Here is a 14641-nt window from a genome sequence, read left to right on the forward strand (position 1 = left end):
CCGCTCCATCTAAATACAAAGTTGTTTTGATGCATTTGAAAGCTGTGCTGTGGTGGTCCAGTGGCCCGTTATTAATGTCCACTGTTCATCACAGCTCTGGCAGGATGCTTTCATCCCGTTTGGGAAAACAATGAATAATGTGGTTTTATTTAAAAAAAAAAAAAAAAAAAGACAATGCTGTAACTGTTCTGTGGCCTCTTGCTGGAAACCAATAAAAAAATGTTACTCAATTTCCAATGCTGCATGGGAGTATATACAGACTCCTGAAGTCCCACTGGCTTTGTAGCCCCTTTCTCAGCCCCTGAAGCCTGCAAACTAAGCGAGGGAAGTGTGTCAGTTAAACCACGTCTCTTCTTTGGATTCATGAACCTCATGGCCCACACCCCCTTTGCCACGTGACTCTCAGTTGCGGCTCATGGGGCGCAGAAGGGGTGGGCAGCGCGTGGAGGATGGAATAAAAATTAAATGAATAAAAAAAATGTTTAAACCCCCTAAACTGCACGCTGCCGCATCGCTCTGCTCCTCTATCTCCTCCGCTGCAGTCTGCAGGCACAGGCTCCCAACCTGCCCTGCAGCCAATCCTGATGCTTCTCAGAGCAGCATTAGGATTGGCTGGGAGCACCCACCAGGGAGCTCCCAGGAAGACTGGGACTCTGTGCACCCTCTCTCCAGCCCAGCAAGTGTGTTGCTGGGCTGGAGAAAGCCTACTGCAAATGTGCGTCTGGCCGGCCCGAGACAGCAGACCAAACATACATGCGCACTGAGGGGGAGTGCATAGCACACACCCTCACTGCTCATGACCCCCGTGGCCCTACCCCTTTAGAAGAAAATGATAATAAACAGTTTCACGTTTCACACAATTTTCACGTTTTCTTGTAAAGGTTTTGCAGCTGCCGCTGTTGGCGGGGGAACAATGCTCCTCTGTCATAGCGGAGGAGTCACCCCTGATGACTCTGCAAACATGCACACCAAGTAAGGCTCAAGAATAAGATGCGCTCTGTCCTTTTAACCACTTGGTTAACTAGAAAAATGTGCATTCATGTTTTTGCTCTGTATGTGTCTGTGTTAGACAACTCCATGCCTGACAGGTGCAAAGAGACAACAGTGCACGCTGGTCTTTTCAGAAAGTCCAAGGCTGTTGTTGCCCGAAGATGTGGGAATCAGTTTGTGCCATCTCCGTCCCAGAAGAAGCAGAGTTAGTTTGGGCCCAGGACGGACTCCTGTCCCTGCAGATGCAGGGCAAATTCTTATTTAAAATGAGTTGGATCTAGAGAGGTGGAGCAAGAGGTCAAAGAAGGGGGGGCAGAGAGACACGCACGGACAGAGAAAGAAACCGAGAGAGACAGGGGTCGAGAGAGAGACAGAAAGAGATAGGCACAGAGATAGAAGACAGAGTCAGGCAGGCGAATATAGAAGGATAGAAACGTAGGTAAGATTTACAAAGAGGTAGATGTATATAGAGATACAAATCTGTGGATGTAGAAGCTAAAAATATAAATTGACAAAATATAGATGGGTAAAGAGCTAGATGGATGGACAGAGAAAGATGAAGCAGTGATAGATGGATCAATGCACACATACATGGAGGAATAGACAGAGGGAGACATCAAGGTACACAGACGAAATGATAGATGGCTAGATGTAGATAGATTAATAGAAGAAAAGGTAGCTTGATTCAGTTCAGTGTCTGTCCTTCCCTTTCTTGCTAATTGCCTTTTTAAGGGTCTCTATCACCCGTCTCTTTCTGTCACTCCTTGTTTCCTCTCTCTCTCCAACTTTGTCTCTGATTTTGTCAGTGTCTTTATCTCTCCTTGATACTCTTTCTCTGCCTCTTTCTTCTCTCTCTGTTACAAACATTTATTATCAGTCATCTTTCACTTGATCTTTCTCTCCATGTCTTTCTGTCTCTATCTGTGTTTCTATCAGTATCTACCAGGGCAGACGTTGGGGTAAGCAAGGGTAGATGACGTCTATCCACTATTTTCACAAGGCAGGTGATGCCCATCATGTCTAGAAGCTGGGCCACACTAAAATCTCCTGAACTTGTCCCAGTGTAATTTTCAGACACTGAGACAAGTTCAGCAGTACCTGAACCTTGTCTGATTTCCTTTCCCAGCAGGGACGTTAAGGCAGGGAGGTTTTTTTTTTATTTTCACCTCCACCTGGGCCACATATAAAGACCGAAGATCACAGAACAACAGGCCTCCTTTTGTTCCAGTATGATCCTGGCTGGTCTCGATCTGGAGCCTTACACTTAGATGCAAATACAATGGAGTAGAAACAAAGGAACACAGCTTGTTATCACTTCACAGGTAATTAAGAGAGGCATGAGTTTACCTTTCTTCAGTTCCTATATACAAGGGATATGAACGCACTGTAAGAATTTCAAATGTGGGGGTCTGTCCCAGTATTTACACAAATACCTATTTAAATACCATTATTTTATTTCTTTTATAGGGCTACTCATCGCAATGCATGGTGCAAAAGCGTATAAAATACACATTATTATACATTAACAATAAATCATGTAAGTGTGTATATCGAGATACAAGATGTTGTATAAGATGGTGAGGGTTACAAGGTGTAGGAGCCACATGTCCTTCATAGCTCACTGTGCTATATTAGGAAGATTATAAATTATGAACAGTAAGTAACATGAGGATCTCTGTGTTAAAATCAGTAATCCACCTGACATCTGCATCTTGCATGATGTGCTTTGCAGGAGATACACTAACTTTCTCTACTACTATGATTCAAATCTGGGAGTAGACAAAACAAAAGATCTCTCCAGCAAAAAGGTTGACCTCCTGAATTTGCTTACCATTATTGTTATTCCCTGAGATTCACTGGGCACATAAGGATCTCTGCAGCAGGTGTAAAAAAATAAGGGGGTTATTCCAACTTTGGAGGAGGTGGTAATCCGTCCCAAATGTGACGGATTTACCACCAGCCGTATTACGAGTTCCATAGTATATAATGGACTCGTAATACGGGATGTGGTATATCCGTCACTTTACCGTCACTTTTGGGACGGATTACCACTTCCTCCAAAGTTGGAATAACCCCCTAAATGTATTAGTTGAGGCCCAGATTTTGCGCCACCTTTTTCTGCAAAACCCTGATTAATTTGTTAAATCTTGTAATGCACCTTAATTTACTCATGATAGACCTGCTAAACATTTGTGCAAGGTCTTAATATCTGACGGTACTTCTTATGATTTCACTTCCTGCATGGTCACTACCTGTTTTGCCACGCATGATGTCATGAGCTGTGATGTCATGCACCATGATGTCACTTGCATACTGCTCACTTGATTAGTTACCCCCCCCCAACTTCTCTTTTTAGAACACGTGGTTGGTCTCACCCATTCCCTCTCTCTTCAAACCTTTCCCCATCTTTCTTTGCCAATCTTACTCCTTTTCCTGCTTTTCCCCCACCTCAAGCTCCCGAACTGTCTCAGTCTTTACATGTATTTTTCTCTCTCTATGTTTCTTTGTCTGTTTTTCAATACCAATCCCTACCTTTGACTTCTCTCCCGGTCTTTCTCAGTCACCCTCTGTCCTATCGCTCCCTATTTCTGTCTTTCTTTTTCCCAGTCTCTCTCCCTTTGTATGGCTTTCCGTGTGACTTCTGTCTATTGCCATTTCTTGGGCTTTCCCTGTGTTTCTCTCTCTCTCTCTACTTTTCTTTCTCTGCCTCTTTCTTTAGCTCTCTCTCCGTGACTTTCCCGGACTGTACCTTTCTGTGCCTTATCCCCCTTTGTCTCTCCCTGACCTCTCTCTCCTCATCTCTTTCTCTGACTTTGTCTATTTTCCTATATTTTTCTTTCTGTTGATGTTTCTCTTTCTTCCCTTCTGTTCTCTGTTTCTCCCTGTCTTTCTCTCATCTCTCCTTGCCCTGGAAGTTCCTTAATGTTAAGGAAGAGGTTCACATGTTGTTCGGGTTCTCAATTACATGCGCACTATAAAGGTTCAGCTAGCTCTATCACGCTGTGAACTCCCTGGGGATAGAAGTAAAAAGCTTCAGATTTTTTTTTCTTTCTTGATAAAAGGAAATTCTAAAGCTACATCTGTGAAATGCCTTGAACAGCCTTGTCTGTAATTTTAACTGCCCGCTGCATCAAGAGATCACCGGAATATTTTTTTAGGTGTCTTCACTGTCAGCATCTGATGTCGACTCAGAAAAGCCCACCATGAGATTTGCATTCAGTGTTTCCCTGTAAAAATATACACCAACAACACAATGCGCAGTGTTTCTTTTTTTTTTTTCCAAGTTAAACGGGGATTTTATTTTGAGTACAATGTTGTTGTATGTGCTTAAGTACTTGTGAAACGGACCGGATTAGACATATGAAATTTGTAGACCTCTGGAAGACTGCCTGCTTCCACACACTCGGCTTCCTGTGCTGCAAACTCTGCTTGGGGGCTGGATGGGAGGGGGTGTCACGAAATATGACCACTTTTTCTGTCCCAGGACTTCAAGAACTTCAATTCACTAAAATGCTAGAAAGTGAAATCAAACACTCTTTGAATGGTGATGACATCCAATGGTTGTCCCATCTCCTACACTTCCCCCCTCAAAAACCACCACTTGGCTGCTGAGGGGGTAAGGTAAGGGAGAGGAGTGGAAGCTATGGAAGGCCAACATGGATCTTAAAAATACCTACTTGCTTTCTGGCCAATTTGTTCTCTTCATAAACCCTGATACCGTGGGTGGCAAAGGACAAGCCAGAGGTAACAGATGTGACCCTTGGCTGCCCTGTCTGAAGTCCATGCAAGAAGCATTGCCCTTGTTTCCTTATGCAATACTATTCTTTGGTTTTGGTGAAGGGCACATCTTGTCACTGGGTAACTGTGAGCACCTACTGACTGGGTGCAGTGATTAATGGCAGTGCACCACAAGAGACCAGAGGCAGACTGAATCTGTAATCCAAAATAGGGGTTAACTGATCTCCGTTTCAGGGTAACTACACATTTGTCTATGGTGTTAACTGTATTCATTTTACTTTGTTCTCCTGTTTCTACGTATAATACTACGTTGATTAAATCCCACAGGGTTAATCTAGGAAAGCAAAACGCATTTGATGCATGCAAAAAGTTGCAATAAGGTCTACAGATCTAAACGCTGGGCTTTCAGTCTTTTTCAAAGCGCTGTAAATCCTTTGCATTAAAAGATAAGATAGAAAAATCCTATATGTGCTTCCAAACATATTCGATTGGGTTGTTATACAGCTCACCCACAGCAAAGGGATCATTAATGGTGATTGAACTCTAACAAGTGCTTCGGTTAAGGGAATCGTATACATTTTCCAACCATTCCGTGTCTTTACAAAAGAAATGTGCATAATGAAATTAAATCTGCAAGATTCTAAAGCATTTTGACACATCAATGATTGGAAGCGACACGATTTCGGCAACATATGAAAGTGCTAAGAGTTTTCGGTAAAAAAATAGATGACATTTTTTCATGATGGTGTTTCATGCTCTCCAATGAAACTGCAAACATCTGAGGCAATTCTGTAGGAAATTATACAATCCGGACATATTTTTGAGGGAGATATAGGTTTTTGCAATATTTTCGGCGAAAGATGCACAGATTTTGAACATTTGCACCACTCTCTTGAAACCCTTTCTGCAAACAGGCCAAATAGGCGCACACCCTTCCTGGTGCTAATTTCTCACACAACTACCTAGTAATGCATTATTTTGCTTAATATGGATTTACAAAATAACTATTCACAAAGTCTACCGGAAATTCCAGACTCGTTTGTAATCTACATGTTCCGTTATTCGTTCGCATATCTACACTCTTAAAAGTTAAATGCCACCAGTATATCGCTGGACTGAGGGCCCTGGTGCCCACACATTAGTGACAATGGGCGCAGGGGGAAGCATCAATATCACACTTCGTTTCCTGTAACTGGAAAGACAAACATTCTTAGAAAGAAATTCTGCTTCATGAGGAGCAAGCGTAGATTGTTGCTCCATGCCTGCGCTGTTGTACATCTATAGTAACTCACATTTTAATGTTCGGCCATTCCACAATCGTAGTGGATGCAAGTAAGCATTTTAAGTACTCAGTTTCTACTTTAGAAGCACTGTCTTTCTCTGTTTAAGAATCAGGGTTCCCGTGCACACAACGAAAGATAACACAGTGGCAACTGCAAATGAAGACAACATTTCTATGATTTTCTTCAAATTCTGTTTGGAACAGGAAACCATCATTTTTGTTTAAGACAGAGGCAATGCTGCAAAACGGGGAGTACTCGGTCGGGAATTGAAAGCGATTCCCAGCGCCATGGAACAGAAACAAAATGTCCGAGAGGAACGGTCTATTGAGGAGGAGCTATGGCTTTGATGCCCGGATCTCGACTCAAGTATGTTGCCCAGTAGACCAAGTTGAAAGTGCCAAAAAGCAAAGGGAAGGTTATTAGGACAGTCGATCAATTTTGCTGCCGCTGATGAAGGTTTTCGTCGGTTCCGCTAGGTTTGGCTTCGGTTCGAGGGCCGGCTCAATAGCTGCACTTTTACTCGCTAAACCTTGATCTCTGGCAATGTTAGGGTTGTAGCTCTAAGTGGCAGCTGCATATGTATTGTTTCTTTTCATAAGAGGGTCCTTCACTTTCTTTGGCTTTTCAGGAACAACACTTTTGCCATCCCAGGCATAGCCTCGCTTTGTAAAGTAATTCACTGTGGCAAACTCACTCAGAGCTGAAAATCCAAAGGCTAGCACACTGCTATAAACCAGTCCATGGCGGTGGCTAGGCTACCTTGGGGAGAGAACTTCTTGCGCTGATGCTCAGTGTCGTCATTGTGAGAACCGTTGTAACTCCAAATACAGTTCTTGCAGGAACAGATGTCTGAATGACGAAGTAGCCTATCTTCCTTTTTAAATGGAAGTGGGTAGTCATGACCACATATTCGCCAGCACTGGACTGGACAATTCCTGATGCAACTGTTTGCCCGAGGAGGTCATGTTGGTTCAAGCGAGAGCCATCTTCGGCCGCCACCACAGACTGTGCAGGATCTCTTGTCCACTCGTAAATGACTTCTGCCCGGGTGCATGCATCCGCCTCCAGAAAGGCTGTGAACGACAAGTCCATTTTTCTCTATCAGGGTATCTATCCTTTCATCGCCCCTCTAGCTTCCCTCTGTTCTCTCCCATCTTCCACCTCTCCCTTGTTCTAATCTGACCCTTTTATCTTTCCTTTCCTGTGTCTCGCTTCTCCGTTTCTCACCTCTTACTGACCGCCTCTTCCTTCTCTCTTTTGCCTTTCTCTGTGCTCACCTCTCTCGTCTCGTACTACTTTTTTCTCTTTTTCTACCCTGTCTCCCTCTTCTCTCCCCGATCATTTTCTTCGTCCTCCAATTACACAGGTGATCTTTATTTCTATCACAGTACGTCTCATCCCTCACCTATTCCATTTATCTCTCCCTCGCTTTCGCCCTTTTGACTCTCCTGCCCATTTGCCCTTTACCTCCCTCTCAACAATCCTACTGCCCTTAACGCGCAGTGTTTCAGTGCGGCCCTGAGCCGTACGTACACTCTCTACTACGAGAAGTGGCCTCTCCCAAAAAAGCCCAACTCCTTTACCCTCCACCAGCCTCGATTCACAGGAGCTGCCAAACGGGAGGGACACGCCTGAGCGGCACCAGAAGCCGCGAGAAACTCGGCTCCAGGCGGCTTGGGGTGGTTTAAAGTTTCTATGAGAGAATGATCAGCAAGGACAGGGTGTGCCCGAGTCTGCCCTCATAGAGGGAGGAGGGCAGCGCTGGTACGGGGTGGAGAGCTGGCTAACCCAGCCACCGGCAGTCCCGTAAACACACCTGAGAAATGTTTCACACATAAAATAACACCAGCGTTGTGTAGTTCTGTAAAGTTGCAACGGTGGAACCTTCACAGGTGTACCCCTCAAACTGTGAGACGATCACACAAACTATGTAAATTTACTCCAAACATAGGAATAAACCTACAGGAGTGATTTTTTGTTAGTGACACGGGGCCAGCAATGTTTAACTGCAGCGTGTCATAATAAACTGGTATGTGTGACACATGCCCTGTATTTTCCCGCTAGCCATTAGCACGGTGTGTTCGCCTTGTCAAATAATGCCTAACAAAGGAGCTTGTCAGCGTGAGATGTTATTTGTTGGTAACAACCGCCTGGTCGCTAACACCAGGTGAATAATTTATTTTTAAAAAGCCACTGCTAAGGCAATTACTTTCTTCCACCTAAGAAACAGTCTCATTTTGCCAAATTCCTACCCCAGTAATGGGACCACTTTTGATGCGTTTAAGGATATTCTGGTGCTCACCTGCAAAACTGCCCCGAAGAAAGGCTGTGTGTCATGTAACATTTCCTGGTGTTGAATGCCTATTACAAATGCTAAATATGTATACTAAATGACAGGGAAATTAAGTGTTTGTTATGACTATAGCAACATTGGTATTTTCATGAGGGAGATACAGATACTTCGGACATTTTGCACACTTTAACAACGTGTTAAATTGCTATTTCAAATAAATTTGACAATATTTTGCATGCATTCTGTAATGAAGGTTTGCATACAACACCAGGCACACAAAATAAAGAGTCCAAATTCACGAACATCTTTAAAAATGGTAAATCTTACCATCATAGACCAATCCTATAATTTGAAAGTATGTCCGTTTTTAAAAGATTCGTAAAATCCATATATCTTTGTTGGGTCACCTATAAAAGTTGCACATTTCTTTTACACAGCCACTATCAGTCCTTCATTGCTGCTTCATATTTTATCATCTGGTAAGAAAATCAACAGGAGTAAAAATAATTTTTCAAATTAAATTTCGTTCCTTTTTCCTCTAGATGGAACAAAATACTTTTCACATGTGGATTACTTTTCAACAATGTCACTCTTCATAGGTGTGTATGAAATAACTGTGTAATAAATCACTGAGAATGACTTTGAAGACTGACAAAGTTGTAGGTTTGTGAGTGGTCACCACATTGCCATCTGGCTACCCATGTCTGGGAACATTCTAAGGAAAATATTTCAGAAGCAGGCAAAGTAGCTCTACAGAAGTACTCTTTTATGTACTCTTACATGCCTTTGTCAGCTCTGAAGGACAAGTTAGTTGCCTTCAGTAACTCTCTTTCTAGTCAATACTATACATGCAGATTCCTCAGCCTTAGAATAGTCCCCAGGCACCAAACTGGATCCAGAAGCTTTTTCAGCAATACTGTATGTAGCACAATGATAGGTGGTGCCGTGAGGCTCCACACTGGCTCGGTGTGGCTCTGAAAATGATAGCGGGGAGCTGCATAGGTCAGTTTCTTGCTTGACACTCTATGTACTTAGACAAGGAGAATAACAAAATTGTAGGGACCAGTGTGCATATCTCTAATTTCAGACCTTTTTGTGGTCTTGCTTGACAGTGCAGCTTTCACTGGATAATTTTATAGAATCACTTAAAAGGAGTCTAGGTTCCACCCACATGTTGGGATCCAGGAGTACATGTTTTGATTGGGCAGAGGTTGTGTGTTTTCACAAAAAAGTACTTGCTGCCCACACAGCTGTGATTATTTTGTCTATTTCCAGCTGCCTGAACTTAAACTTTCAGGGGTACACATATGGTATTGCATTGCTATTGAAATGTCTTAGATAAATAAATAATTTGTGTTGCTTTTTTCTAGAAGCACCCTGCTGTTTTGAGTAACCGTCACTTGCGGGGCTCCAGCAAGGTGCCGGAGAATGAAGACAGGGGCTGAGTGGTGGCCCAGTCAGGGGTCTTGAGACCTGCAGGAATGACATGCACACCCTTCCCTGCCTGCCTGTACCACGGGTGGGCCGGTCAGGAGACCCAACACAGTGGAGAAGTGTGGCACAATGGCTAGAGCGGCAGACCCTGATGCAGAGATCTGGCCTGGGACCAGGGTTCAATTCCCACCTCAGTGGGTCTTGGGGTCAATTCCCTTCGACCAGATAATTCTCGCCTAATCTAATTAATGGGTCCCACTCTGTAACTCTGGGCAATAGCTTGCTTAATCTCCACAACAACCCTCACAGCGCTTGGATGCCTGGCTTCACCCTGGGGCCGTCCAGGAGTGGGCACCTCACAGGGAAAAGCCAGGAGGGGTTCCAAAGCGATATGCGTACAGCACTTTGAGACCTTAACGGGTGAGTAGTGCGCTGTACAAGTGCGAAGTTTACAGTTTACAGTTTTGCCCCAAAGGCAGAAGCTCAATATTGCGCCTCAAGAAGGGGAGGAGAGCCAGGCCGTGACCTGTGTTGAAGGAGGCGGTGAGTGCGAGAGTAGACTGGGGGGTAGCCGCTGCCCTTGGATAAGGGCCTGTTGGCGCTCCCCTCTCTTCCGATCGCCCTGGAGGACTACTGAGAGGGGCTAGGCAGTGCCTGACGACTTACAAAGCAACAGATAAGCCCGGTGCAGCCCTGCCAGGACCTGGCTGTGCTGATGCAAATCAGTGCGGGCCACGTAGAAGCAATCGATGGTCGGCCTGCAGGGGCACTGTGGAAACCAATCAACTGTGCCCTCTCCCTAATCGACCATAATACACAGTGCCTTCCAAGCACACTGGCATGCCCATTAAACTTAAAGTAACACAAGTGTCTCTTTTAGGACCCCTGCAAGGAATCAGAACAACGCCTCTGCAGGACCAGAGCTGCAAGCCGCTTACAAACAACGATGAGTGCAGCTGCTAGGCCCAGGCGCAGACTGAATACTAACCACCAGTAACAGTATCAATGCGCCACCCTCAAGGAGGACTTGCAAGTGGTAAAAAGGGACCTGAAGAAGGTCCTTCGTAATCTGGACGAAATTGGTGAAAGGGTCTCTGCAGTGGCGGACTGCGAAAAGGGGGAGGGATGATGAGGTCGAATGGTTGCAACAAAAAGTTCTATGCTTACAAGAACAACATATTGAACACCAGATTCATGCAAAAGACCTCTAGAACTATTCCCAGAGTAACAACCTCTGCATCAGTGGGGTACCAACAAAGGTGAAGGGAACAGACTGTGGTGAGTACTTGACGACCCTCTTCCGACATATCCTAGGAGCTACTGATGGCATGGAGTTAAAACTAGACCAAGTCCATCGGATGGGGCTGTCTAGACCCCACCAGCAGACATACTGACTTGCGTTCATGATTTCCAGCTTAAGAACATTTACTACGCAAAGCCAGAAAGAATCACCTGATACAATTCAGGGACCGAACTCCTTTATACCAAGAGTTGTCTGCAATAACACCTAAAAAACAACGCAAGTTTTGCCTCGTTACCGACCACTTACAGAAAGCTGGAATCTCCTACTCCTGGGGCCATCCATTTAGGATCATCTTTCATCACAGTGGAAAACTGCTTCAGCTGAGGTCACTACGAGAAGCATGTAGCATATTGGGCATCACGGATCCTGATGCCTAAACTAGTCGAGAAGAGTCGCCTAACGATAAACACCTTAAGAAAATCCAATGGCACGAGCCAAGAACTCTTCCACCAAGGCTCACCCAGAAACTGCTACCATGACTAAAGAACAACAGTCATTGTTCCAGACGTTTTCTGGGGGTGACAGAGGACCTGGGGTGCACTAATAATGTAGAGGCCCAGCACGGGCTTATAAGCCATTTGTGGCAGGATGGAATTTTTAGGGTGAAGCCAGGGAGCCTGGTACCCCGGACGGCAACACATTCAGACAGACACTAACCACTGTCTGGTATTGTATACCACTTGGCCTACCTGCCTATGTTGACTACCACAGAAGATGGACTTGTTCATGTTGAGTTAAAAGTTTACAATTATTTGTATTTTTATTGTTACTGGGGCTGTCTTTCCTTCCTCTTACTCATGGGTAATGATAGATGCCTAGGTCGACTCAGTACTTGGCCCTTAGACTCCACATGCCACTGCAAACTCTTCCACTTTCCTATCAGTACCCCACAAGACTCTTGACTCCCGAGAGCAGAAGGCTTTGGAGATTAAAGTATTCATCCTCAATGTCCAAGGCCCAAACAGTCCCACTAAGGGGGAATTGGTCCTCTCCTTCCTTCAATGCTCGGGGAGCTATATCTGCTTGCTCCAAGAGACCCACCTCCTCTCTAAAAATATACATTACATGCCTTGCAGGTGGTTTCCAAGTCAACTATGTTCCACAAATGCAACGAAGCGGGTGGGGTGGCTATTTTATTTTCTTCCCGGTTTAAAGGTGATGTAATCTCGAAAGTGACTGAAATACAGGGTCATTTTCTTGCATATAGGTTACATTTACCATAGCTAACATATATGTTCAAATGACGACAGGAATCATTCATCACTAACGCCCTTAATCTCTGATTAAAATCCCCGGAGGCAGCTATATTGATTGGGGGCGATCTCAACCTTGTTATGGACAATGATCTTGACCGATCGGCTCACCGCTTTGACCAAACTGGAGCAATGTCCCCTAAGGGCCTGGGCTGCAGACTGTCTGATATATGGCACACACAGAATCCCACCTCTAGAGACTATACCCACTATTCATCAGCATACAAAACATGCCTGGATAGATTATTTCCTGGCTACTCCTGCCATCATGACTCTTGTTTATGGACATAGCTCAGCGATCAGTATCGGATCATGTTACCTTGACACTAACTATGTGCCTCGCTGGCACCTGTCCAGCTATGCCACACTGGTGCCTCAGAGACTCACTACTCCAGTCCCCCGTAACATTGTCAGCTGTCCAGCAGACGATAATTGAATACCTGCAGAATAATGATACAGGTCAAGTTGCTATGTCGTCCCTATGTGAAGCCCTGAAGGTGGTAGCAAAGGGAGAATTTATTGCCATATCATCTTCCGAAAATCACCTCCGCGAAGAAAAACAGAAGATCCTAGAGCAGACAGTCTCGGAACTCGAGACGATTCATAAACGCACAGGGGTGACACGGATTAGGAGAGAGCTTGAACGTACGCACATGCTCCCGAAGCGCCTAGACTTGGACAGAGCTGAGTAAGCACTGCTCTGATTCAAACATAAATTTGACCTGGGGGGCAATAGATGCGGGAAACTCCTGGGACATCGCTCGAGAGCCTCTTTGAGCAGCTTAAAGCGGACCATAGCCTGAGGCAGGCAGACCGAGCCCAATGCCTCCAAGTGCGCCACTGTGTACTGCACCCCTCTGTACGACAGCAGGCCGAAAGGCCCCTGACACATTTCGAGAGATGGCTAATCCTTAAACGCAATGACAAGTGCTTTATTACCGAACTGTATGCTATCCTTACCAAGGGAGAGATTGGTGCTCGCACACCCGGTCAGAGGCAATGAAAGGAGGAGCTTGACAGATCTCTATCTGATGCAGAATGGTAAGACATTTACCACAGAGCCAGACACACAGCACACAATATCTATAGCACTGAGACAGCCTATAAGATTGTAACTTACTGGTACTAAACCCCAGCTAGAGTAGGAAGTTGGCTTCCTGGGTGCACCAAAGAAGGCGGGAGGGTAAATGGGGCGACAGGCACACTGATCCACCTGTTATGGCACAGCCCTAAACTGTCATGTTTCTGGGGACAAGTGCTCGGCGATATAGATAAGGCCTTCAGGACTTCAATCCCCTGATTTCCAGCTTATACCTTGTTCAGACTCCCTAACCCTCAGACGTACCCCCTGCACTCATGTAGAAGTTGTCATATGGCACTTGCTCTGAAAATCTACGGAATTTATCAAGCTGATATGCCCTATTTATCTGAAACTGCTACGGTTGCTACCCTCCTCGGACTGCCACACTCCTGCTACATTAGTATAATTCCCCAGGTGCCTTCATGTGTTAAGCACACAAGTTACGGAGCCGACTAACTCCTCAACAGTAAAGCTTACACACATGTTCAGAAAGAAGGTGGGTGGGTGTTTGTTGTTGTTTTGCTATTCAGTGAATAAAACAGAATGCTGGTGTTGCTTCTGGCTTCCGGGTTGTGGGCAAAGAGCTGTGTACATTTATACTGTCTTTTTGCTGTGCTCCCGGCCCAGTGGGGTTGTAGAAAACTGGCCGTGTACTGATGTTATTCATGCGTGACTTTCAATAAACAGAATTGATCTATAAATCCAGACCTATTGGCATTGCCAATGTTTGTTAGATGTTAAAAAGGGGCCTGTCCACAGAACAGGGAGGTGGGTGGGCAGTTAGGAATCTGCTGTTAGATAAAGAATGTACCAGAAACGTTATTGAAGGTAAGTAACATGCCCTTCTGATAGATACTTCTAACCGCAGATTTCTCACCTTTAGAATAAGTACCAAAAGCAGTACCTCCCAAAGGAGGAGGGACAGTGGAGTGGACTCAGACCAAAACTGGCAGGAGCAAACAGGTGAAACGCCCTTCCCGTTGGAATTGTTTGTCAAGGCAGTAGTGCTTAGTGAACGTGCACCGATACTTCCACTGCAGCCTGGCAGATGTCAAGGACAAGCACTCAGCTTGGCAATGCACTGGTAGCAACCTTTCCCCTTGTGAAATGGGCTCTTATTCCTTATTGAGGTCCAATTTTATACCAGTGTGTAGCAGATCTTAAAGCAGAGGACTATCCACCTCAACAAAGTACTCTTCTGCACAGCTTTCCATTTCTTCACCCCAGAAAAACCCACAAAAAGCTAATCATCTGCTAAGTGGTCCT

The 14641-nt window shown here is 45.0% G+C and overlaps 1 protein-coding gene and 1 pseudogene across 2 annotated transcripts in view; both read right to left on the bottom strand.

Annotated features, from left to right (window-relative positions):
- Positions 1–14641, bottom strand: part of LOC138249903 (ATP-binding cassette sub-family C member 2-like) — a 546861-nt gene that overhangs the window by 508870 nt on the left and 23350 nt on the right. The window contains exon 2 of one of the 2 annotated variants that reach the window (XM_069204121.1): positions 8632–8780. The exons of the other annotated variant lie outside the window; for it this stretch is intronic. Coding sequence (XP_069060222.1) covers positions 8632–8637 — 6 coding nt within the window. The 5' untranslated portion in view covers positions 8638–8780. The remainder of the gene's footprint in view (positions 1–8631; positions 8781–14641) is intronic. 2 annotated transcript variants of the gene reach the window in all.
- On the bottom strand, positions 6230–7103 carry LOC138248985 (gamma-aminobutyric acid receptor subunit alpha-1 pseudogene; annotated as a pseudogene).

This window comes from Pleurodeles waltl, chromosome 8 (genome assembly GCF_031143425.1).
Source record: "Pleurodeles waltl isolate 20211129_DDA chromosome 8, aPleWal1.hap1.20221129, whole genome shotgun sequence".
NCBI classification, from domain to species: Eukaryota; Metazoa; Chordata; class Amphibia; order Caudata; family Salamandridae; genus Pleurodeles; species Pleurodeles waltl.